General features: G+C 35.6%; 1 protein-coding gene and 1 long non-coding RNA gene across 31 annotated transcripts in view; both read right to left on the bottom strand.

The window, feature by feature from the left end:
• LOC136844584 (uncharacterized) overlaps positions 1-2,425 on the bottom strand; it is a 303,347-nt gene extending 300,922 nt beyond the window's left edge. Inside the window, exon 1 of the long non-coding RNA XR_010854928.1 lies at positions 2,129-2,425. This is a non-coding gene — a long non-coding RNA (uncharacterized lncRNA). The remainder of the gene's footprint in view (positions 1-2,128) is intronic.
• A 4,305-nt stretch (positions 2,426-6,730) lies between these two features.
• Positions 6,731-27,652, bottom strand: part of RyR (Ryanodine receptor) — a 319,932-nt gene continuing 299,010 nt past the window's right edge. For 20 of the 30 annotated variants that reach the window (XM_067115198.1, XM_067115200.1, XM_067115201.1 and 17 more), the window contains 13 exons: positions 24,227-24,329; positions 22,614-24,074; positions 21,243-21,362; positions 20,636-20,824; positions 19,449-19,568; positions 18,795-18,925; positions 16,700-16,855; positions 14,072-14,132; positions 13,130-13,276; positions 10,683-10,814; positions 10,119-10,275; positions 9,359-9,524; positions 6,731-9,120 (listed from right to left, as the gene is read on the bottom strand). In XM_067115198.1, coding sequence (XP_066971299.1) covers positions 8,955-9,120; positions 9,359-9,524; positions 10,119-10,275; positions 10,683-10,814; positions 13,130-13,276; positions 14,072-14,132; positions 16,700-16,855; positions 18,795-18,925; positions 19,449-19,568; positions 20,636-20,824; positions 21,243-21,362; positions 22,614-24,074; positions 24,227-24,329 — 3,109 coding nt within the window. In that variant the 3' untranslated portion in view covers positions 6,731-8,954. Of the gene's footprint in view, positions 9,121-9,358; positions 9,525-10,118; positions 10,276-10,682; positions 10,815-13,129; positions 13,277-14,071; positions 14,133-16,699; positions 16,856-18,794; positions 18,926-19,448; positions 19,569-20,635; positions 20,825-21,242; positions 21,363-22,613; positions 24,075-24,226; positions 24,330-26,558; positions 26,592-27,652 lie in introns of all 30 variants that reach the window. The other 10 variants (XM_067115213.1, XM_067115214.1, XM_067115223.1 and 7 more) reach the window with 3 other exon arrangements.

The following is a 27,652-nucleotide window of genomic DNA, read 5'->3' as shown; positions in this document are numbered from 1 at the left end:
CTCTCTCTCTCTCTCTCTCTCTCTCTCTCTCTCTCTCTCTCTCTCTCTCTCTCTCTCTCTCTCTCGTATCCCGCTACAATTTTTCTCTCATCCTACCTTCGGGCAGTACATCCAACAGTGTTGTCATGACCTCATGGCAATAAATGTTAATTTTTCGAGGGCGGATGAGTTGAAACATAGAAGTTATCAACCCTCCTCAGAGCAGCCCAGAGGAGAGAGAGAGAGAGAGAGGGGGGGGGCAGTCAGAGTTAAGAGAGGGGGGGGGGCAGTCGAAGTTAACATACACCAGTAAACATCTTTGGCCTTCCTTCGCTGTTTGCCAGACCTATCCACGGCAAAGAGCGCCAGCAAGCGAATTCCTTGCAGCACAGGGCTGCAGAACAACAAAACTGGTTACAGTAACACCAAGCATATGAAGCAGCGACTGACCAGTCCATGTCCTTAACACTTTTTTGTTTTCCTCCATTGTAAAAACAAACACAATTGACAGAGAAAGAAAAAGAGTTTCAATTCCAAGACAGGCAAAGCACACAAACACATCCTCACCCAACTTTGGCCAAAGAAAAAGGGCTGGCTTACTGTAGATACGGGGTACCTCACCCTAAACAGACTCACCTACCTACCACTAATTAACCACATTGTTACCAAGCTTCAATGGCTGTTCCCAGTCTACAATGTGGAATACTCCTACAGAAAAGGTGATGATTTGTTTTTCATGGGAATAAATGTGCCATCTGGCTGTTCCGAGCAAACTTTTGGCCATGCATATGCTGCGTGAAATGCTAAATGGAATGCAATATGGTGTGGGTCTTATAGCTCACTTTTGTGATTTATGACACCCTATGTCTGACTAGATTGTGGAAAGGGGGAGGGGGAAGAGGTTTGTAGGCCCGGCATTCTGGTTAAGGACGGTAAAGTTTCGATGCATCCCCGTATTTCGATCTGTGACTTGTTGGTACTAGGTCAGTTTTAGGCGGAGCTGAGGGAACTCGGGTAGAGGTGAGCACGCCCTCAAATCAGGTAGAACCTAACTTCCTAGGTTTGATTAGGTTCAGGAAGGTAAAGTCAAGATGCTCCCCAATTCTTAACCTTGTCTCATCTTTTTGGTTCATTATGCATTTTGTGCCTAATATTGACTAAGTTTGGCCTGCATGCACATACCCTATATTAATTCTATTGTTTACCTTGTGATCTGAGCATTTTAAGACCTGAATGATTCAATTCACTAGATTTTTGGTTCTCACTCCACTCTACAGTAAAAACTCGTTTTCCACTAGTATCCCACATAACTGGTATATTGGTTAATAATTTTAATGCCCTGTGGGAACGCAAACATGTTTCCACCGACAATAATATTCAGAAATGCATAAATCACAAGATAAACAGTATTCAGCATGATATCACAGAATATATTCCAGAAGAGTTGTTCAAACTGATGAAACTGACTAACAAAAAAAACTGCACACAAATTTTATCTTTGTAAAATATTACAAAATATGTTTTAAACAATTCGGGGCATTACAAATCGTATCGAAGAATAGGAGGTAATTCAAAGCCGGCTGTCTGCGGTGAGTTAGACTATGGCAATTGACGTTTTCCTATGTTATTTTACTTGCTTTACAAGGATTTAGTCATATTTTGGCGGCCAGCTGTAACTAAACTGTAATTGACCTTCGACGACTACACTACCGACAGGGTAGATCTAAGCCCGGCATTCCGCGGTGAGCCCCCCCACCCCCCTCCGTAGCTAATACGGCAAAATTAACCAGTAAACACCCCTAAAAATACCAACCTAATGTGCCGTAGGGGTGTTTACTGGTTACAATTCTGCCCTATTAGCTATGGAGGGGGGTGGCGGGATCACCGCGGAAATGCCGGCTTAGACCTATCCCGCGTTAGGTAATTCAAGTCGTGTAGTCTTCAAAGGTCAATTACAGTTTAGGTATAGCCGGCCGACAAAATACTACTTTAAATTCTTGTAAAGCAAGTAAAATAACATAGGAAAACGTCAAATGCCATAGTCTAGCTCACCGCGGACAGCCGGCTTAGAATGACCGAATAGGATATTTGGAAGCCCTTGATTACACAAAGAAATCTCTACCTCCACATATCGCCCAGGCTTACTTACCAGACATACACAATCAGAGGTCGTAAGTCTTCACCTTCATTTTGATGTTGCTTATGATTACAGATTACTCAGCCTCATTATTTTGGGCATATTTCTAAGAGGAACCCATATGAGGTTAGGCCTATCCTGGCTGGATAGGTTTGTGCAGGTATCTTGATTGTTCCAACCTCGTCTTTTGACACACCATCTAATAATGAACACACGATACCTTTTTTAAAAGCATTATTCCATTTACACAGAGAACGCAAAACGACACACTCATTAACCTGAGACGCATTTCTTTGTGACACCCACAAGGCCACACGAACAAGGACTATAACACCAGTTCTTTCGAAAACAATACTGACGTTTACTATTGGTCGACGGTGTAAACATGACGTCACCGAAGGGGTACAGGCCTAAAATAATAATAATAATAATAATAATAATAATAATAATAATAATAATAATAATAATAATAATAATAATAATAATAATAATAATAATAATATCCACTATGGTTTAAATATTTTACAAATTTCTGAATTAAATATTTTGATTAAAAATGGGCTAGAGACTTATCTAAAGTATCTGATAATCTGATTTGTGATCTGTTGTCTCTCCCTGATTCCCTGGAAATCCAGGACATAATATACCAGTTCCTCATGGTCGTTTTGCAGCTTACGCTTGGATTAACATTGGTCCTCGCTCAAACGAGGAATGTCAGAAGGTTGGTCAATAATTTTTTGAATAGTCTCATGTATATAAAAATATATGTGTAGATTAATATTGGATGTCATAAGTCTAGTTTAGGTTTTTTGCAGGACTCTTAGTAAGAGCTAAGCTGTGTAGGCCAGGGGTAGACGAAAAATTAAATGAAACAGTCGTAAAATTTTACTTGGAAAACATCACTGAAGGTAAGGGGACCTTACCTAGGGCACTACAGCCTAACAAACCACACTTAACCTAACCTAAGATACCAGGTCCTTACCCTAGTGCGTGATATTTGTTTTGAAAACTTTCCATTAATTTATCTTGATCTGAATGAGAACTACCAGTGGGATTAATTGTAGGACATAGGGATGGGGTTCACCTTCTGTAAAGGTACTCATTTGCCAATGAAACAAATGGAAGAAATATTCATAAAAGGCAGTAAAACATAGAGAAATTATATTTTCAAGTCGGTAAATTTTTAGAAAGAGGAACCAGCCCAAAATGACATGAAAATATGTTTTTCTAGGTGATTTTGATGTGTTTTGCACGAGTATCACCTTCATTTTCCTCGGAAATTAACGGTTTTAGACTTTACTCGGAGCACCTACAGTTTCCCGGGCCCACTCGATCGCCGACCGAAATCGGCGGAAGAACACCAAAACCAATATGTCGTCCTGTTCATGTGTGCTGTCAGTAAGGCCGTGGCGGAACGGCGCTTCGCGCCTTATCCGCATATTTAAAGATTCTTGGCAAGCACGACATTTTCTGGCAAGAGGTAATGTTGCGCTGCGCGCGCTAGCCACAGGGGTTACAGTAAGGCCGTGTTCTTCCGCCGATTTCGGTTGGCGGTCGAGTGGGCCCGGGAAACTGTAGGTGCTCCGAGTAAAGTCTAAAACCGTTAATTTCCGAGGAAAATGAAGGTGATATTCGTGCAAAACACATCAAAATCACCTAGAAAAACATATTTTCATGTCATTTTGGGCTGGTTCCTCTTTCTAAAATAATACCTTCAAGTCCAAGTGTAGTACAGTAGTGGTTTAAATTATAGGCTAAACAGTATAGCTACCATGTTATGCTTTTGTGACTTATTGTTATTGTAGACCACATATTTTTGCGTTTCCCACACCATGATAACAAACAATTAAGAATTAATAGTTGTATCCTTTTATTCCTAAACTGGAGAAATATGGTTTTTACCTAATAATTTTTATGGAATTCTGACATATTGGTAGAACTTTATTTCCTCCGCATATACTAACAGTATATTTTTGTACATATCTGACCATTATTGTTGTGTATTATAACATGAAAAAATATTTGTCACATTTCTAGGTGAACCAGTGTGAAAGGGTTTTTAGGAGGAGAGGACTATAAATTAGTGAAGTATATCAACAGCTAGTCTAAAATACATATAGGTACCTAAACATAAGGAGCTGAAAAACTGCACGGTTAATGCCCTTAATAAGTGTCAGTCTCAAAACACAAAGAATATGGACGCATCCAAACTTTACCTTCCGTAACCTAACCTAACTTACATGACAGTGTAAAGACCCTCCCACCTAAACTGATGTACAGCACCATAAGTCAGGTAGTAAAACGTAGGGGATTTGGCTTAACCTTACCTTCCCTTACCCCTTCCCTTTCCCAACATAATGTATAGTGCCAGGTACTTATCTGGCTAGGGTGGTAACCCCCCCACCATCATAAGCTTACCTGGTATTGTGAAATACAGAAATTCATCTCAGCCTAACCTTGCACATTGGGTCTACCTGTTAAGGATGCACCAACTGACCAACCACCCCTTAGCATTACATACATCCATACTCCAACCTAAAGGTTTTATTTCAATCCTGGTTATTCAGTTCATTTAGGAAAGGCATTTCAGAAAAGTATTGTAGAGTCTTCTAGATGATTGAAGAGTGATAAAGATTGACAGAGTTAGTTTTTGTTCGTTATCCTATACTAGTTTGAGCATCACCAAACATGGGGAGTCACATGATTCATTTGACGGTGGCTCTGAACTTTCTGGGTACTGGTCTCCCTTAACTTAGGCCCATCAACCAGTACTGGCTAGACTGCACTGATTGAGTGCCACATTCCCATAAGTGGGCACTGTAGCAACTTGTGTGGGCCCCAGGAAGTACCACCACTTTGAATGTAATGGGATTGTCGTCTAGTCTAAGCTCTGTGATGAGGTCAGTGAACGGCCCCATGGGTTTTCATGAGAGTGTACACCTTGCTTCCAGCTTGGACCATTTGTGTGGTATATGCATGCTGTTACCTAATCAACTGATTGATCTGAAATGCTCAGTAGTGTAGTTACTTCAGAACAGAGACCAAACCACCTACTCACATTTTGTCACAACCTGAGGGTTACGATATCACTAGGTACTTTTTTCCTGTTAACCACCAGTGGCTTGGTAGATCTCCTCAGCCACCTGTTATATTTGAGGAAGTTCATTCCATATGAGTGACTCCTTGCTATAGTGACAGCTGGAGATGCACAGATCAGCTCCAGTGATCAATCACACAGTCTGGGCACCTTGACTATACTGAAAGTGTTGACACACACATCATGGGGTGTTGATTGCAAAATGCTTTTAAAATTATATAAAACCCTCTTCTTTTCTAAACTGAGCTAATAGCATGAACCAAGTCATTTAAAGATTTTAGACTCTTTACACCTTGCTGGAAATAGATTGGCCAAAGGTGCTTTTAAAACTTCACCTATTCCAAGCCATCTAGTGGATACTGGCGAACTACAAAGCTTCAGACCATTGTCAGTCTTACATTGCATGATTTTGGTACAGATTACAGAGACTGTAACCTTTTGGACTGCTAACAGTGAAAAATATTTTAGGTACTATGAGTCATGCCATAGATCTCTATAACCATATGGGTATTTAGGGTAAAACAGATTGTGAGTAATCTTCATATTGCCAGGAATGAGGTGCTTCCATTCAAAATAACAACCACCCCTCCATGGAAGTTACCTTAGATGACATTTTGCCATTACTTTATTGGCACAAAAAAGAATATGACAGAAATTGAAACTCGCTCTATTTTTATGGAATCTGTTGAAGAACAGAAAAACAATTAAATGTTCTGATGGCTCCAAATCCAGTGTTGGTGTTGGAATGGGAGTGTAGAGTAATGATTTTTATTGTAGAAGTACACTACTTGTCATGGCATCTGTTTTTACTGCAGAACTGTATGGAATTTTAACTGCTATTGAAAGAATACTGTATTTATACTTTAATATTGCACACAGGACTGTACAGTACAGTATAGTAATATATAGTAGTAAATTTATACATTGCAGAATCCCATGAAAAATGGCCACACCAACATTTTTCCATGACAATTTTTAAAATTAAAATGTATTTTAATTTTTATACGTTCTCTGGTATAAGTCTGTATATTTGATTTATTGTACTGTATAAAAATGTATTTTACTGTTTTTTTATTACATACTGTATACAGTACATTACTGTACTGTACTAATTTTAATATTTTCATTTCAGATAAACATTTCATGTAGAGGGTACAGGCATGTACATACAGCTATAATATCGTCAAAATTTGGAGGTTTTTGGATGCACAACTTATCAAAAAGCAGGTTAGGTAGCTTTCTAGACACCTAAAGTATTAAAGGTAAGCTTTTCTTATGGTTTTCTAGTGTCCCGGGTTATGGTGCTTTTCGGCTTATGCTGTGTTGCAGATACGGAACCTCCGACATAAGCTGGGGACTGCCTGTATTGAAATTATTTCAGATTTCTTATGTTCACCCAAAGAGAAAAAAATTCATGCACGAGAACAAACTTGACTTGAAATTACTCTACAGAGCATTGAACCAAATGAAATTTATATTAGAATATGGAATATTAGAAGGTAAATGAAAGTGACACATTGATTGTGATATTTATTAACTAAAGAGTAAACTATGTAAAAATTCAGTTGCTTATTCGATGTCTACAATGCATAGCAATCACTGACCTCCATAGTGGTCAGTATGAAGCTGCAGAAAGGAAGTTACATAATGATGGCCTCAGGGATGACAGTAAGATGGCAGAGAAAGTGGTGGTATAAAGGACTGTAACTATAATGCATTACTGTGTACATCGTCAAAAGTACGGTACATGATTTCCACACACACATTGGGGAATTATTATTCTGTACAGAAACAGCAACCACATGTAATATACTTCAAAGACCCAATAGGTGAATCTCTAAAGACCAGCGAGGTCCATACAAGACAGTTTAACAGGTGTTTTATGAAGAGGGACTGGATAATTGACATCAGCGTTCTCAGTTGCCAGTACAGTAATCGCATAGGAGGCAAGTGAGCTGTGGCCAGAGGCATGGAAAGTATTACAGATCAGATACAATAATTTAAGGTTATTTAATAAATCTACAGTGGGTTGGCACCAACAACCAATCCTTTCAAAATGTCTGGTAACTCCATTTCTGATTATGTAGACAGAATGCATTCCCATCTTTGTAGTGATTGATGACTGCAAGTGGTCTTACGTTTCAAACTGGCAAACTTAACTATCACACTGACATCAGTTTTTTTTCTTTGCTCTTACTGCTCTCCTCTCACACAGTTTTTTTTTTGTTTATTATTCAAATGCTGTTTCGCATAACAACAACAAGTAACAAAACAAAGATTTGTAAGACATATACACCATTCAAAAAAATTATCACTATTTTAATTACCTTAAAGCTAAATGGACATGATAGAACACAAACCCCAGACAATTAACACAGATCATTGGTGCATTCAAGTTGCAATGCAAACAGTAGGAAATTACTTTCATATTACTGTGAGTTTCAAAAGAGTTAATGAGTTTTGACCAGCCAATATTTTTTAAAAGTTAAGGCCTCATACAAACATTGTAATTTGTGAAGTAAGAACTGAAGGAATGGTGGTTGTGGGCTAAGTAGATAAAACTACTGTACTTTGATACAGACGGTGGGGGACGTCTGTGTCAAAGGTAGCTGTGTATTAATCTAAACAATCTATAAAAGATATTAAATTCACAATTCTTCCAAGGTCAAAGAAATCCCACAAGGCATAAAATATCCACACTTACAAGTCCTTCATTTCTTTTGTGCATCTGTCTGTTGCCATTTGGGTTGTTGGCTGGGGATGGCTAATGATGTTAATGAGAAGCAGAGTGAGACAATCCATAGGTTTCTCACTAAACTAGGACTGTTATTTGAGAGTTAGTATACAAGAGCAAAGTAATAAGTATGGCTTTTTTAAAAGCTAAAGTGACATAGGTGAATAGAAGTCAAATTGGTCTTGCAATTCTGTACGTATGGAATTAGGGGCTGTCTCTAGTAATTATTCAAGTTTTACAGTCTGCCCATAAACCATAAACACCATTTCTTGTCAAAGATTTAGTGGAAACAGAACATGAGTTTTTATTATGCATGATTTGACAATTTGTGTTTTGAAGTTGCCAAACAATACATATTCAACTAGAGTACCTCTGAACACTTAAGGAGTTAGTTGTCTTTATACATAAACTCTCAATACAAGCAATTCTAACTGTAATTTGACCTACTTACACGAGACAAAAATTCTCATGCAGGCAAGACGCTATCACAAGCATGGCACCATTTTTTCAAGAAGTATATACAAAATTATATTTATTCATCTGTTATAAGTAAAATTTCATAAAATTTTAAACAAATTGTATTAACAATTTTGTTTAGTAAAACACTACAATTAATCAACAATATGGCTGGACATTGGATTTTCACTTGAGATGTCAGTTCCCCAGGAAATCCTATTTATTTGTTTGATTTACTCTGTGCTTTTAATGTATCATGAATTTAGGCATCAGGTGAAAAAAATAGGCTATAACATAACATATGAAAGAAATCATTGTTAAAACTATGATATACTGTGCAGTTAGTAAAATGCTGCATAGCATAAGTTTGACATATGTTTGATATTTAACTTGGAAGAAAGCAAACCTTGTTTCTGCATGAGTGGACAAGTAAGGTATCCAAAGTAAAATCATTTTAATTTTGATTAAGCATGGTAGCTCTGTTTAATCACCTAACAGAATTTCAAAGTTACGATATTCATCTGGGGACTCTTTAATTAGCCTGTGGCATTTCAGCTAGAGCTGCCTCCACCTGAGAGCTCTTCTTCATATTGTTTCCTGAAGCAGTCACCTACTGGGAAGAAGTCCCAACACCTCTGCTGGTACATATTCCACACATATGTCTCTTGACCTGTGTACTCAGTTTCATCCTTGTTGATAAGATGCATCAAGAAGAACCTGTTGAGAAATATGATAGAAGTTTATCAGGTAAGTCTGGTTCATCTTTTGTTGAATAAGAATCAGAAATTATTTCAGAGAATGACTTTGGTGCAATGTTCTTTTATTACAGGAGTACCTGCAATAACTGTTGTTACAGCATGGTGGTGAAGACTTATATTAAAATTAATTGTATAACTAACATGACCAACCTTTTAACAGTACTGTCACATGCTTGTGGCACATTTTTTTTACTTACATGTAGTTGGCTAAATTGTGCTCTTTAAGAACGTGCATATCAAAGCCATGCGGCACCGCGTCAAAGTAATCGCTGCCTATGCCGCAAATGAAGCAGTTACTCTCCAGGTTCTCCTTAACGGATTCCAGCTGGTCTCTCAGTTCACCAAAGGCATCAATGATCAAACCTGAATGTGAGTTGCGGAATAGAAATATTTTAAAATACTTTGATCTTGTTAATATATTTTAATATTTTTTCTATATAAATGGGTAAAGTTTATCTTAAAGCTGTTATTTTATTCACAATTTAGTTATAATACTGACTGTGGAATTTAGAATCTTGACTACAAGTCCATATACAGGTAGTATGTTAGCATAAAGAACTTTATGTATCCCTTTCAATGGAATGTTTTATGCGATAGTACTTATTTGTCATCAGTGCCAAACAATGTTCTTATCACTAATGAAAACTCTTTTAATGGTACAATATTTTGTTGTTCAGTAAATAGTAAGACTTTTTTCGTGATGCTACAAAATATTAACACCAGATGTTTTATGCTGTGAAAAACAGTATTATCATTAGAAAAAGTTTATCCAGACCACCAAAGTAAAATTTGCAGATGGCCAATGATGGCCAATGTGACAAATAAGAGTAAACTAGTAATTAACTTGGACCACTTATCTTGCATTTTAATGCCAATAGTTTCTCAGTTATCTGGATTGTAGTATTCATAATCAAATAATAAATTCTATAATAAGTGTATGAAAAAGGGAAGACTCACCCTGAATGATAGCCAGCAAAATGACAATGATGAAGAAGAAGAAAGTGATGTCAAAAATGATACGGTAAAGTTCATATTCATCACCATCAGGAGCTTCAATTTCATCACCAATACCACCACCTGCTCTGACACCTTTGTACAGATGGAACGTGAAGCACTGGAAAAGGTGAAATTTTATGACTAGGAGCTGGCTGCCAGACTTGGGTACAAGATGTAAATACAGTACAATAGTAGGAGATTCCTATAAGATTATTATAATAATACTGTACTTGAATATTTAAGTTTAATTGGGAATGGCACATAAAATCATTTTAAGAACGCTCTGACACATACATTTTGTACAATCATTATTACAGTACTGTATAATTTTTTAATATAAAGAATTAAAAATATCATTATGAAATATGTAATTAATATAATAATTAAACTAATCTAAATTCCATGAAACAACCCTATGCCTAACATGGTACCAAAAAAGGATAAGAATGTGAGTTTTTATTGGTAAAATTGCATATTATCATTTTAGTATTAAAAATTGTCTTGGAATGCAAAGAAAATCCTTACTGTAAGCATATCGTGACACTTTTGGTCGACCACTTCATCCTCTTCAGAGACGTAGAACTTCCTAAAGAAGTTGAATGCAATGACGGTATACAAGTATACAGTAATTGTCAGCAGCATACACGTCAAAATCAACTGGAAAGGAAGATAAATAATTGAGCTTCCTATCATTGTAGTTTGTTTCACAACAAACCCCTATTTACATTAACTTATACTGTAGTTGTATTCCTCCACAAATCTTACACACTATTTCCACTTTAAAAGGAGGTGATCATCTGCTGGCTAGATAGACACATTGTACATGTGTTCTTATGGATCTTGGGTTCCAGGCTGGGCAAAAATTTCCTTCTAGTTTTATGATAAACTAAAATCCTAACCTTAGCCTATTTAGTTTATTATTATTTATGCACATTTCTCATGAAATGCAATAATTTTTATTATCTCTTTTGGGCTCTTATGATTAATAAATGTGAATCATAATGAATCACTGACTTTTCCAAGTGTAGACATCCTATCCAGCTGGTGATGTTGGATAGCATTTTTATAGAAAAAAAAAAGGGGGTTCCAATCCCTTCAAGATTTATCATTACATCATTCCCTTCAAGATTTATCATTAAAACATCAAAACATGTAGGTAGCTGAACATAAGCATACAAACAAACATACAGAACTGTAAAATTGTTGTTGGCTAGCCAAAAATCTTCCTTTCTCTCCCTATTTCTAACACATAGACATACACGCCTTTAGCAGTGACTGTAATTTCAAGCTTATTAATAAAATATCACAGCATTATTGTTTCTGTGATGATAAGCTACTGTGTTGAGTGCTCTTTGCAGAGCAACCAACTATGTTCTCTTTATGTTTGTCATTTTTTTTTATATTTTGTATTTTGCATTTTAAGGCTACAGAGTATTTTTTTTTAATTTGTGTTCTACCTTATATTTCAACAGATTATTTTTGTCAAGTTTTAAACAACATGTCCATATTAGATGGTTATTTTAGTTTTAAAATTTGGCAGGAACCTCATTTCCTACTTTTAATACTAGGCTTGAATGACAAAAAAGTAGACAAAGAAGAAATTACATTAAACAATAATGCCTGGTTTACTTTCGGTAATTATATGCCTTGGTGTCAACAGACATCTGTGAACTTTTATTCCAAGGATAAACCTCCATTTAAGAAGGCACTATTAATGGGACACAGGATAGCAATACAGGCAGTCCTCGTTATCGGCGATGTCAGTTCTCAGCAATCCGGTTTTATGGCACTTGTCTAGTGACAACAATAACTGGATTTTCGGCAACGATAACTGGATTTTTGCCACCGATAACCAAAGATCAGCTCCGACACCCACCTAACAGAGGTGTCAATAAGCACTGATATTCGTCGATTTCCGGTTTTGGGCAATTTTTGGTTATCTTCACGCCGTCGGGAATGGAACCCCTGCAGATAAATGTGGACTGCCTGTATGCCAAATTTTTCAAGTAATTTGTATTTTTCCTAGGTATGCAAACCATAGCCTTTCACATATGGAAGATAGCAATAGTGTATGACCAAACTTGGGTAGTCTCAGTCACTGCAGCAGCTGTGCTACTGATATAAAAGGTATTATCAGACAGGAACTGTGGTATAGAGGATCAGGTTCAAGACAAGGATGTGCTACAGACAACAGCGGTACTAGCAGTATGAAATATCTTTCTGCCTCATGGAGTGTTGCTTATAAAGGAAACCACATTACCAACAATAGGTGGGCTGCTTGGTTCCTTGCTATTCAGATACCCTTGTACTCTTGCACTTGTGAATTGGACTTATGATCAGATGGCATATTTTTTGGTGCTTGGGTCCTCAACAGTGGCTGTGTATTATGACAGGGCCCTTGCTAGCAACAGATGGCTTGAACTGGCAGACCCACTGGAAACCAGGCACTTTTTAGGGATCCTGGTATCAGGCCAAATTTCATCTGACCCCTGGTTCTGCATCATGACCAGAACTCTACTGTCAGAGGATCTTGCTGTTGATAAAGTGGATTCAAACAAACAAGTTTCTAACGGTTCATTGTTTCATCCTTTGAATTCTACTCTGATCAAAGATGACAGTCATCAGGACATAACTTGTCAATCTAAATATTTAGACGATTAAAATTATTTGTTTGTGACTGAGTGGTGTGGGGCAAGTGAGAGTATTCCCCCACTCATCCCACCATCTCCACCACGGAGCTACCCTTGTTTCAAAGTCTCAACAATCACACTCCACCACATGCACTGAAGGTACTCCTATATGAAAGGCAATGGTTTGTATCCCTGTAGGAAACAAATCCAACATCTTGAGGGTACATAAACAAGTACTGGTATTTTATTAATCTTTTAAAAAGTGTCAGTATTTATCCCAAGATCATATTAATAATCAAAAGCATATTAAGAAGATGATGATAAACAGTTTCCACAAGTTACCTGTTTTCCATTGTGAGTTACTGACTGCAAGATCGTTTTCAATGATGGGATAGAAACAGCAACATCCAAAAGGTGAGCAGCAAAGAAGAAATAGTTGATGTTGCCCAACAGAGAGAACGTCAGGTACCACAAGTTGTACAGGAATTGCTGCAAAAGTATTAAACACATAATTATTTTAATAACTTTTGTAATCAGTTTTCACCATTGTTAACTACGGGCATAATGTGAACGGGATACTCAAAAGTCATCATGACAGGAAATTAATTTAGCCTAGAAAACTGATTATAGACAAATACTAGACTCTGGAACATATTCGTTTTGTTAAGGGTTTCAGTGAACCTCTGATCTTTGTATTGCCTTATGAGAAGTGCTGAGAATCTTATTTTCAACAGCAATAATTCAGTCTCCCAATAAAAAAATTAGAAGCATAAAGGCATATCAAAATATAAACATGCTTATTTTTATGGTTAAGTGAAAATACTATACTTAAAAAATTGAAGGAGGTATAGCTATTCAAGTTAAATTAATAATTGAGTGTTTTATGTCCTATTTTGGTTTAGGAGTACTAAAATCCTTCTGTGAATGCTTAAGTGATCTGGTAGACTATAAACAACATGAATATGAATTGCAATTACTGTATCGGTGAAAAAACTTTATCAATTCACAGTAAATCCTGTTTGTGTGAAAATATTATCAAACTGGATCAATGACTTAATGGTCATAACATTATAGTTGCCAAAATTTTGTCCCAATGACTATAAATGATAAACTGTTTTGGGCTAGGGAAAGAATAGTTGGTATGAAGGCCAACTGATATAATTTTTATGCTCTACTATAACAGGTATCCACAGTAATATGTACACCAGTGAACTGAAAAGCTACAAATATTTATGTTGTGTATTAAGAATTTAAATGCAAAGAATCCTTTAAGACAGTACTCACATTGTCAGTAATTGTAACACCAGCCTTCCACAGTTGATACCGCCAGTCAACACTTGTTAAACTGCAAAGACAGGCATTCAAGTGGATGTAAAATAATAAAAAAATATGCTAAATAGTTTGGAAAATGTAAAAATCCATACATGATTTTGATGCAGGAGAATGAACGCGGGTGAAAATGATAGCCAAAACTATTTAATACATTGTACTTAATACTGCATCACTATGAAATATATTGTTCAGATCCTATTTATTTTTTGATGGTGTGGATGTTAATTAGTTTCAGAATGTTTTTTAGTATGCCAAGTACCTGTAGAATAAATTAAAACAAGTAAAAAATAAAACCAAGAAAATTCCTTGTTTTATGCAGGTGTTTAAGTATTTTGTCTGAATCATTATGAAATATTTCATTATGATTAGATATGAACCGTCTTACCAACCATGTTATTAGAGTATCATCTGTATACAGCAAAGAGCTTTCCGTTAAAAGAATGTTCATTAAAAGAATGTTATTTTATGCAACTAATGAGCAGAGTTTGGCATATCTAATATCAGATTATCATCTGTTAAAAGAATGTTATTTTAATTTAGCAAATAAGATACTGTACAGTACAGTATAATTATAAAAAATACTATATAATTTATAACTTCCTCTGTTAAGCTAAATTCAATTCGCTTGACTGAGGGGCGGTAAAATGCAATGATGTACAAGGTTCGGCTGGCATGCCTGCATCACTGAATGTTGAGTACAGTATACCAGTTTGGATGCACAATAACTTCTAAATTTTACACGTCAATTTTCTTTATCTTTCTAATATCATAAAAAGTCAACCTGAAATTGGTTATTTTTACAAATATGATGGTTAATTCAGATATATCCAAAAATGATATAGGGAATATTGTTTTTACAAATGAATGGTTTAATGGGGGTTACATAGGCCTAAAAGAAATGGTGAATGATACATTAATGGCAAATGTGAATGGAGTAATTGGTGCTTTTGGGGGTTACACTACTAAATATCAAGATGTGAATAGCATTCAGGAATTGAAACTGGATAAAGCAACCACTTTTGTTGGATATGTGGAATAAACATTTTACTGGTGTTTTTCTTTACAGTATTTTTGATAAGATTTATTGACTTATCTCTTGATGTTGTTGTTCTTTGTTGTTCTTTAATTATATTTGAACCCATTTATTGAAGTTTTATTAATCACTTTTTCTACTAAATGAAATTTTTTAATGGTACGTTTCAATTCAACTTACTCACTATCAGTATTACCTACCAAACAGTATTGATGGTAATTGAATATGGAAACAAAGTAGTGTTTTGTTTTCCTGCACTGTAATGATCAATTATATATTTGCATAATGATTGTAAAAGAACACATTATTGATTATGAAAATCTAATAGTACACAAATACTTCACAAAAATTATAATGCATATTAAGATACCTAGCCATTCACAGATCAAGCAAGGATCAATAAATCCTTGCGGTACACTGTAAGCATTAATTAAGGTGCTTTGCAGTGCCCCCTTGGCCCCTAGGTGCAATCCCTATCATTCCGATTACCGTACTGTACCTCTGTTCATAATCTCTTTCTTCCATTTTACTTTCCACCCTCTCCTAACAATTGATTCATAGTGCAACTGTGAGGTTTTCCTCCTGTTACACCTTTCAAACTTTGTTACTGACAATTTCAGTTTCAGCAGGGAATGACCTCATAGGTCCCAGAGCTTGGCCTTTGGCCTAAATTCTATTCTGCTCTATTCAATAGGCCTAGCTAATCATTTATGGGTTTATATTCAGCATCCTTCTGTATTTTAATTTGATAAATACTGGTAAACAAAGTGTAACAAGTTTTGTTTTTTAACAACATACTGTACTATATGCAAAACATAGGCCTACAAATTTTGAGTGTTAAAATGAAACCCTCTTTAGAATGAAAAAAACTGTTTAGGCCGAGTCACAAGAAAACTTAAAACCACAGTTCTTAAAAGAAATAAGAAAGTAAAGACTGATATAATAATTTAGATTGCCTTTAAATGGAAAGTACATAGCTCGGCTACCAGGATACTGATGGCCCGCACAATGTCCATTAGCGTGTGACACATTCATTTGTTTTAGATCAAGCCAGCCTTGTGCAAGCACAGGCTCTTGCTCTAGGGCAACCCGTAACCAAGTAACAAAAACTGTTAGTATGTCACCATGGCATATCATGCGCCTTGGCTGCCAGGCAAAGAGTTGCCAGTACCGCTGGCTGAATACTGCCATATGCCTATTGTCTGAAACATTAAGGGAACTGATGCAATATTGAATAACAGTTTTAGTGGAATAATCCATCCTATAATCTACACTACATAATATATTCACAGTATTTAATAAAAGAATAAGTGGACAGTGTATTTATGTTGTACTCTTTAATTACTAGCACAGTATAACAATATTGGTCCCATTCATAAGCAATGAGACTTATTCTGTTTGTGTAAATTAGTTGGAAGAAACAAGTTAAATAATACAGCTACATGGGAAGAGCTGCTGCAAAGAATTATAAGTACTAACTGCAGGGCACAACATGTGGCACACTGTAGGCAGAAGGTGAAATTGGTACAAAACTGAACATTACTCACTATCCTACGATGCCAGTGGATGCTTCCTCGTGTTTGAAGGACATCGTCGTTTCCATTCCTAACAGATTGGAGATAGCATCAAAGTCATAGGTTTCACTGTACTTTTCCCTGACCTTCTTCTTAACAAACTTGTCCCAGTAGTTGTTGGGGAAGCTCCTGCAAAATACAGATCAAAATTATTTTCCATCACATACAAAAAATTTTGTGAGTCCATGGGCATTTCCAGTTTTGGGCCTTTTTATTTGTTTTACAGTATTCATTTAGTTAAGTTTTGATGCGACAATTAACTTTCTTATATTTTCAATGTAATTTCACCCTGATGAGGAGGTCATATACCCCAGAAGCTTGTAAAATGCAATATTCCAATTGACCTTGGCAATATTATTACAGTATTACTGACATACATACAGTCATGCCTCAGCTACTGGCCATCTTGATTAACAGGCAGTTTGGTTAAAGGACGTTTTATCCAAGGAAAAATCTGCTCTGTTGAGGGACTTATGCTTGGTTTAAGGATCGACAAAGATGACAGCTACAATATGAATAAGGTTAAGTGCATCGTGTGTACAGTTTCAAGTTGAAACCAGGGGAAAGGTTCAATCTATGCATGGGTTTTGCTCAGTGCCCACCTCTACTGTCTCTGTGTCTTTGTGCTTTTTGTTTATCTAGTGCAAAGTAATTGTACTCTATGTAAGTCATCATGGACCATAAGAAGGCTAGAGACACCAGCAAGGCTGAGCCTACTGTGAGGATATTGTGTCCCTGGGCAAGTCCATGGGCTTGAAGGTCAGTGATAATGGGTGGAGTATGTAGTTATTGAGGATCACAAAGCTGAACTCACCACAGAAGAATTACAAGTTTTCAGAGGATCAGCAACACATAACAGCTGAGGAATTGTCTTCAAAGGATGAAGAGGTAAGGGAGAATGTCACTAAAAAAAATGAGGAATTGTCTTCAAAGGATGAAGAGATAAGGGAGAATGTCTCTAAAAAAAATGAGGAATTGTCTTCAAAGGATGAAGATGTAAGGGAGAATGTCTCTAAAAAAAAAGACTTAATTAACCTTGCTGTAAGCCTGCTGAATGACAATACAGTACTATCTTTACTTAAAGAACATTTTAAAACATAGACAAAATCATCATCATCTCAGGAAGAAAAGAGAAACAACCCCAGAAGCACAGCTGCCTGCCATTTTCATGTAAGAGGACTCCCTTCCAAACTAACATCTTTCCTTCTCTTCACCTTTCTCACCACCTGCCACACATTCCATTATCTCTCCCAGTTACAAGTAAGAACAAATTTGTACATATTTCATCTACCGAGTGTGTGAGAACAAATTTGAATTTATTTCAGCTCTTGATTTTGTTAGATTAATCCAGTTCCCATCATTTCTTATGGGAAAAATTTGCTCAGTCTAAGGACAGATTGGTTCAAGGACCGCCTTCTGGAATGGATTATGTCTGTTAACTGAGGTTACGACTGTATCATGTTTACAAATTCACTTTATAAAGCCAACTTGTTTTGTTTTAAAGATGAACTCCAAATTTATAGCATATATATGTGTGTGAATATAATTCTGAGTAATACCTTGATGACCTTACAACTATATAAAAGCAACACATTATAAACATTTCAGTATAAATAATGTAAAGGAGAAGGCTATCGAAGCTTGTCTGAGATACTAAGACCATGTAATAAGACAAGAGGAGGTGGAACCAATCAAGCCAAGAACGTGCCAGTGAAGGGGAGGAAGAGTGTGGGGCATCAGCGGAACAGATGGATGGATGTGGTGAGGAGGTATATGGGTGAGGTGGGACTTGGGGAAGATGCAAGGAATAGAAATAAATGGAGAAAGCTGACTCAAGCGGCCGACCCTGCTATGCAGTGGGACTAATATGGTCAAAAGAAGAAGAATGAGACTTTAGAATTTGCTTACAGAAAACCTTCCTGTAAAGCTTTCTGATATAAAAGCAAGGTTATAGAGAAAAAAGGCAGATGACATTACTAAAAGATACTTGCATATTTTGATAAAAATTCCTAGGAAATTATGGGCAAAAAACATAAATAGCACAATGGACAAATACACAAAAACTTACTTAGCAGATATGACAAGTTTGTCCCAGTGCGCTTTGATGTCATCATCTTCAGGCTGTTCAGCAACATACACACCATCGAACTCCAGACGACGGGCAACTTCCTTCTCACGTTTGAAGATTACAAGAGGAATCTAGGAAAAATGTGCAAATTAGAATAGGTGTAGATCCTTTAGTGGTAGGAGACAAATAATCAAATGGACACACATACAAAGCAGAATATTGAAAGAAAATTTCACTAATTAATGTTACAAGCAATCATTGTCATAAAACAAGACCTATGATTTCTGAACACTTCCTAAAAAAATTATTTAAATGGCAAAAAATGACTAAAAACTACATGCCTGAGTTGTTAGAGAATGACTTCCTAATTCTGATATAGAATCTGTCTTAAATATATCAGGCTGCTCTAATTTGACAAAAAATGAAGAATACAACAAAGCCTTATTTCATATTGAAGAGGAAGCCATTCCAACTTTACAAAATATGTATACTAAAGTATTTGTGAAAAGTTCAGCACATAATGTAATCTATACTATATAATGTATGACAGAAAAAATCAATATACAGTTGAGGTACTGTAAATTAGAGCAAAATGCATACTATCCCTACAATACCGTACTTATATGAAATCCAGTTTACTATATTCATGCGTACCTTGAGGTTGTAATAGGCCAGCAACATGCACGTGGCTACGATGGAATGAGTTACAGAAAAGATTCGCAAGATGTGCACCAGATAGAAGTAGCGATCATCCATGTGAATCCATTCCTCTGTCTGTGGAAAAAGAGAATGTTTATTTCTATGAATACTGAAGTGCAATTTATTATTTCATAAGTTGGTTTAGCAAGAACTTCAAAGTCACATTTTTAGACACTCCTAGGTCTTTCCCAGTAAACTATTTTTTTTTTATAATTTAAAGGTGAAAACTGGAGTGGGAAAATAGTTAAAGATGTAGAACAGCTAGGTAGTATATAAAAAATTAAAGGCAAGAAGCAGTGCAACTATGGACAAAATGCAATGCAAAAAACTTTTCTAAGTAGAGACAGTCAATATTTCGTAATCATAAATAACAAGAGGTACTAATGCTGTTAAAGAGCATGATGCCAAGTGTCACATTTACAAACTGACAATTCCTTAGGGGTTGACATATAAAATTTACATAGTACAACATATAATTGGTAATCGAGCAGTTTTTGAAATTCTCTCGTTCAGCTGAGAAAGTTTTCATTGGGTGTTCATCTGATTTGTTACCAGAGTTGTTTTTAAATATTAAATACATAAGTAAATCTGGTCATGAATTTCAAAATATATTTAAATTATCATTGCATATAGCTTGTTTAAGGAGTAAGGATACTGCACATGTTGGCACAAGGCCATCTAATAGCAACATAAGAGAAGTGAATCCTAATTCCAGTCCTTACTTTAAAATAAGTATAATTTTCCTGCACTTGTTATGCTGACCATTTACTTTTAGACTATGAAAAAGTAATAATTTTGAAAGTATGCTTTAAAAGTAATATTTCTAAATTCTTAACAGTTGTATGTCTGAAAGAAATGTATGAAGTCTGCAGCTCAATTGTAAATTTATTTATTTTCTGAGTTCGTTATTATAGTATCCGGGATACTGTTTACAAATATTTTCTAAGCCTATCAATAATTTTGAAAGTTTAAGTAAGAACCATTTAAGGTTCCTGATTTCAAAAGTTAGAAATGTTTGCTAATTTATTTACCTTTTAAAAGTTACCTTGGTATTATCTCGGTAAGGTATAATACTGAGAACCATAAAAAATTTATGTAACCCCTGATGCCTGATATACCCTCGCAATGTTTAGTGTTCATACCTCTTCTTCATCCTCCTCTTCTTCTTCCCCATCATCTTCCAGAGTGAAATTGCCAGACCCAAGATCCTCAGCCGCATCATCTCCTAAGACAGCATCATCACCAGAACCTAAGAGATCTCCAGAGCCAAAATCAAATGGACTGCTTGCTGTTTCCTCCTCTTCTTCCTCATCTGACTCAATAGCAGTAGCCTAAGTGAAGACAAAATAAATTACAAGCAATATTCAAACAAACCATTTCAAGAGTTTTTAGTATACCGAAGAAATACAGTAGTCTATGAAGGATTATGGCAGTAAACAATATTTTAATTATATGGTACCACATTCTTTTAGATCCATTGTCATATGCATACATAGATGCTTGAGGAAATTTACTAGCATTCACCAAGTGAAAACATTACTGTACTGCTAACATAAGAAGTGAACTGTAGTTTCCAAGACTTACCTTTGAAGCCTTTGAATGCCAAATAAAAAAAAAGTAATGTAATTTTGTCTCTAATTGTATTGGGTAATATAAATACAATAAACACAAAAAGTATGTTTGCTTAAAAGAACACTGCTGTTATGCATATAAACCTACCACCTAAATATGGATAAAAGAATGAATTACCTTAAAGAAGAGCAAGATAAAGTTGATACAGAAGGCCAACACCAGGGCAGCATATTTCAGATTGTAGAAGTTTCTTGCAAGCAGGCTGACAATACGCTTGTTGTAACCACTCAAATCAACCTGCAATGTTATTGAGGATTAAGCCTCTATTTTTCAAATAGAAAAATTTCAGTGCAAGAATGAAACAATTATCAGAAATTTTACACTCATTTCTGTATAAAAAGAATGCCCTCATTACTTCAAAGCTCTCATTAACCTCAAGAGCTTTACAGCATTAACATGACGCTGGGATTTTGTAAATGTAACGTCACGTCTGGCAATTTCCATGTTACACATTACCCATAATTAGGTCTATCAGTATATTACACATGACTGGAATTTTACTCCTGGGTTGTGAACCACTATGAGTTTCAATCTTTCCTTACCATTCAAAATGTGGATTCAAGTACATAATGTGCGTTAAACTGAAGATAATTATATACTGTAACCCATTTTTTCACAGTTAGTATTATTTTCTAATTCAGTTTTTTATCCATTTCCATTTGTCTCTTACTAGCTATTCAACTTTTCATTCTTACAATACTGCCACTCATCAAATATTGAGCCCTCCATATCTGCCCTGTGAGTCTAAAATTTGATTCAGTAGTCTAATTAATAGTAATATTAAAAAAAGCAGATGGGTGGAGTTGGGAATGCATATATAAACAAGGGTTTACTAAACATGGAATAATGTACAGTACCAGTGATGGCAAACTCTATCCCATTCCTTGTTTATTTTTTGGAGGCCCAGAAGGAATCACATTTCAATATATGCAGATAACAGTTATACAGAATGAAGATATAAAAGTATTGCCCCATCACAAAGTCTGATCAGTACTCCATGATTAAGACAGGCACACTTGCACAGTACTGTATATCGTATTATAGTCGAGAAAAGTTTTAATGCTGAGCATTATTATTTTTGATTGTGTGACAAAATTTGTTTTATATTGATATTGGTAGTTACCTGGATGTCTTATACTGTAATAATGGTGTGCCAGAAAGATACATTTACTCTGAGCTAATACCAGTATCAAGTTTTTGGTAAAGCTGCACTTGGAAGGCAAACAGAAATTTTCTTCTGCATGGTCTGAAAAAGTATGCTAACACTAGAATGTTGTATTTTCAATCTTAGTTTATTTAAATATTTTTGTGCCCCAAGGACTAAACTAATAAGAAAACTTTAAATATAATATTCTGCTTGTCCAAAGTCCTTGAGGTACTAAAAGGTGTAAAAAGTAATTTTCATCGCCAAAGGCAAGGTAGAAAAATATCTTTAGCTCACAGATGTTCTTAGCATTTAAGAGTCAATGCAGGAAATAAAAATCTTACCATGAAGCACACAACTTTTTGGAGAATTCTCTTCTCTGGGGTAGTAGGAGGGTTTAAAATTGGTTGTGGCTCAGGAGTTGGAGGTTGAGGTGGAATGTCCGGAGGATGAGGTTGTGTAGGAGTTGGAGGTGAAGGTGTGAGTTGTGAAGCATCAATCAGACCAGGGTTTAAAAGACTGGTATCTTGTGGAGCAGAGGGTGAAGTAAAGAGATGTGAATCCAAAAGAGAGCTCTGAGAATGAGACATTGTGGGAGAACCCATAAAAAATGAATCGGATGAAGTCAATTCTGAAGTGGTTAAGTGTGACTCCATTGACTGGGAAGCAATAAGATGATGTGCAGCCATTGCTTCAAATGGGTGAATATCACTTGCAGCTGGGTCATCTGCGGTCATCAGATGGTCAGATATTAAAACTGTTGAAGGGGTTGAATGATCACTAAATGATAATAGTGAAATTGAAGAGGGATCAGTCTGGCTACGAGTGAGTGAATAATGACCACTGATGGAATGTCCAGCATAATGACTACTAGGCTGAAGTGACTGTGAAGAAATTGATGACTGAATGGTAATCGTACTAGTAACTGGGGTGGTAGATTTTGATGATGAAATGGCTAAGTGTTCTGGTGATATTATTTTTGTAACTACAGGTGAAGAATGGGAATGTGGTATAGATGGTGAAGGGTATTCTGTTACATTTACTTCTGAAGTAGAAGAAAGAATCATAGAGGAACTGGATGGCATAACTGTTAATCCTGGGGAACTACTGAGTGGTGACCCTATATGAGAAGCACTAGAAGAAATCAACCCTGATGAGTCTGATCTTAGATCTACATAACTGGATGAAGTAAATGATGATGAAATGGGTTTATGAGGTGCTGGTGAGGATGTTTTCGAAGAAGCCATTTCATGGACTGATGATGATGGTGGTGCCGAGGCTGAGGTTGAGATTCCTACCACTGGAGTGTGCAAAGATGATGATGAATGTGTTGATGAAAGAGAAGCCCTGGACAGTTTCTTGTCATTGTCAGAGGTGGATGAATCTTCACCTTTGGTATGCCTTGATGGGACAGGATAACTAATGGAATGAGAAACTGAAGAAGTATGAGAGATCTTTTTGGCTGAGTCAGTCGCCATTGAAGGCAGTGTTTGACTTTTCCGCACTTGCCCAGCAATAGATGCAGACCTCACAGTGTCCTCTGCACTTTGAAAAGAAGCTACAGCGCTATGCTCTGGGATAGGTGGACAACCAGAGGGATATGGCAGTGAAGCAGGATGAGATGATGTAATATGATCTTTAGATTTAGAAGGTGATAATTTATGCCCCTTCATTGGTGCATTAGATGGCAAAGCAGCAGAAGGATTTGAAACTTTGGATGCGTGATGAGAGGAGACGGATATAACAGGTGTACTAGTGGAAGGCAAAGAAGGCTGTGACGTTTTAATAGAGGCTCCCAGGGATTCCTATTATGCAGCATGAAAACATAAAAAAAAAATATTTACACAGAGAAAAAACTGTTTGAAATTTTGTTAAAATTTGTAGGTCTTGATAGGCACAATAGTATTATCATGCAATATTTACAGTTAATATAGGTTGTTATGTCATATTCCCTTACCTGAGCAACTGGAGGTGGTTCTGCAGCAGCTGCAGATGGTTCTGCCTCAGCTTCTTCCATAGCAGCAGCTTGGGCACTCTCCACCTCTTTCTTCTCACCAACCCTGCATTGGTCAATATTTTCTTTAATACCAAGAACCTTGTCTGTAATGTGTACTCTTAAATTCCCTTATTTAAAAACAATTTTAATGATTTCATAACAAAAAGTATACAAAAAAAACCCTTTTTGTATTTATGCACAACTTTTGAAATAAAGTCAAATGAAGATCTCTACAAATAATTCAAGTATTGTATTATTTATCCAATAATTATTACTGAAACTCATAATTCTTCAGAGTTAACATATTTTTCACGTTCAAATGAAAAAATTATACTATATTACAAGAAAAGAAGACATAAACATACATTTGTGCAAATGACAGAAATTCACTGAAGTGAACTGCAACAACCTAAATGAATACAATATTCATACTAATATATCCATGTGAGTTTGATAAACCTCATTATCAAATTTATACTTTCGGACTTCATGCTGCTGCCTCTTAGCACAGCTACTGACATCTTACGACTCCAGCTACAAATGCTAGGCACAAAGGGTCTTCTGCAGGAACAAATGTTTAATTTGAAAGAGAGAAGATGAAAAGAGCACAGACAAATAAATAGTATAATTAAAAAGGATATAAACAGACACAAATTATGAGTTTAAACAGTGAAGAGTTGGGCAAGCAAACCAAATTCTATCCAACTATTTAGTGTCTAAGGTACAGAATTTTATTTTTAAAAATTAGAAAGACTTTTCGGACCAAGCTGGGCCTGTTTATGAGAATAAAATTTGTGTTTTTCAAGATAATCTAATTTTATTACCAACAAGAATAAGCTTCTGCTTTTCATAAGCATACCGTATTCACAGTAGTTTTATAAGAAAAAATATACCAACACAAATTTTCAACAGAACCTGTACTGCATATCTTCTGCTGTAAGTGAAGCACTACTACTAAAGGCAAAAATTATACTCGGCTCACTTGCAGTAAATTGCAACCAGCAAGGTGACATACATCATATATAATTTTCATTCATTAAAGGGCTTAATTTCTCAACTGTAAATATAATGCACTGCAGTAGTTGTACATGAAATTCATGTGGTTTTTATCTTTAGCCAAGGACAAAGCCACATCTTCAAATGTTTTAAAACTTGACAAAGGTGACAATATTCAATGTGGGACTGCAACATATGTACAGCACTGTAAGTCATCCTTCACGGTACAGCCATAATTTAAAACTCATGTCTAATTAGCTTATACATAATAAAATGACTCGTTTAAGGTATCAATACCTGTGATAATATTATGCAGCCTAAAAATTGATGGGGGTAAATACCATGTGGTTCACAAAATCAGAATGGTAACATTTTAATACTGTATCAAAAGGCTTGCCCAACTAGAATATGCAGAGTTAACTTACATACATTCCACTGTAAATACGTAGCACAACAGCATGCATTAGTAGTAGATTTTGAAGATTTTGGTCAAAGTTGAAGACTAATGCAAGAAAGGCAATGTCCTACAAGTTGCATTTACATAAGCATGGAAGCAAAAATTAATTTACAGCATAAGAGATATTCACAAAACCATGTCCTACCAGAATTTGATGAGGTGGTAACCAATACTTAGGAGCAATGATTGGTAATTTAAAATGCAATGAAAAGAATTATAGAAAACGAAAGTCAAGAAAGCAAGTAAAAATTACTAGACAAAAGCATATAAGCATGAATACTATGCTACAGGTAATGAGCTGAGGGGAAATGTTAAAAAGTAAACGATACTGAACGAGTGCCTGGCAGTACAAAGTGAAAAAAAAAGTCTTCAAAATTATGGAAGTCATTCATATGCCAACAAAATCAAACCAGTGATGTAACAAAGCTAAAAATGAAAAACAGAAAAATTATGCAATATGGAAAGAGTGACAGGAAGATTTCGTATTATTAACTGCTGATTTATGGCATGAAATAGATAATCTGTAGATGATGATGCAAGGCAATCTCCTCAACTCAAACTTTTTTTTTCACTCCTTTACTGAATTACTGAATGATTGTATAGTGATTCTAAAATACCAAATGCAGTAACAAAAACCTTCAGGAAGAGATAAATGACCGAAAAAATGCATTTCAAAAGTGAATGCACAATGGCAATGAAAAATGAGGTTCTATTAAAAAAATCTGAAATCTGAATGAGAGTGAGCGTGAAAAGGCGCATATAGCTAAAATGAATAAAAAATTAAAAAAAGTAAATGAGGAATGCAATAAAGCAAATACCAGAAAGTTTCTCGATACTAACGTTTCCTCCTCTGGCGCTGGTTCAGGCTCTGGTCTGGAGTAACAATAATAACAAAAGAGTGAGGCTACCATCCACAAATGCGTGATACTTTACATGGAAAATAACAGAACTGGCACGCCACATTCAAAGGCGCCTTCCTACTGGTATCGAGCACTTTTGATTTAGTCATTTTGAAGTAAATTTCTAGGCATATGCAACACAAAATGAATTCATTGTAAACAAACTTTTACTTATTTATTAGCATATGCCTGAAACCAGACTAAATCAATAGCTAGCAAAACTAAGACAAAAAAATGCTTGATGCAAATAGTTGTGCCTTTGATTACAATTACAAAAATTACAACACAATACAGTACATACTTTACTACTGATTAAATCAAGGTGCAGGACAGCTACAGGACTGGCTGTCTAAATGTGAGTTGCACACAGGTAATTATGTAGTAAAAAAAAAAAAAGAGCCTCTACCATATTTCTATACATTATATGCCAAACAGATTCACTGCTATTTTCCTGCTCTAAAAAATTATATACAAAGAAATATAAAAGTTAAATCTTATTTACAAAAATTTAATACTTGTTACAAAATTAGTAAAAGCTATTCTGAGGTGTTCTTATGGACAGTTGAATAAATCACGGTATGCTGAGAAATGTACAAGTTTTCAATAAAGTCCCCCTCTTTCATTAAGATTCAAACAGTCCTCTAGGTTAACAAAGAAGAAATTTACCTCTACTTATCACAGTAATTATTTTCAGGTGAACAATTTTTTCAATTTCATACTTAAATGATTCACTTAAAGAATGTCAGATGAAAAAGCTTAAGACTGTCACATCCATCTGTCAGCCTTTGAAAGCAACTGATTTTAAAAAAATTGAAGAAAGTAAATAAACTTTTTCATAATAATCTAGAGAACCTGGTCCTTTCTATTTGTCCATGAAATCATTACAGGGGGAAATACATTAAATTTTGGTAATTTACCAGTAAGTGTAATAATTATACAGTATTTACATTATATTTTTTAAGAGGAACTGAATCCGTAACCTGAAAATAATAAAAAAAACATGAGACCTACATAAATAAGCTGTACCGTACCACA

Source organism: Macrobrachium rosenbergii, chromosome 13 (genome assembly GCF_040412425.1).
Source record: "Macrobrachium rosenbergii isolate ZJJX-2024 chromosome 13, ASM4041242v1, whole genome shotgun sequence".
Classification (NCBI taxonomy): domain Eukaryota; kingdom Metazoa; phylum Arthropoda; class Malacostraca; order Decapoda; family Palaemonidae; genus Macrobrachium; species Macrobrachium rosenbergii.
Note: the sequence above shows the minus strand (reverse complement) of the source record. Positions and strands in the feature narration are given on the sequence as shown.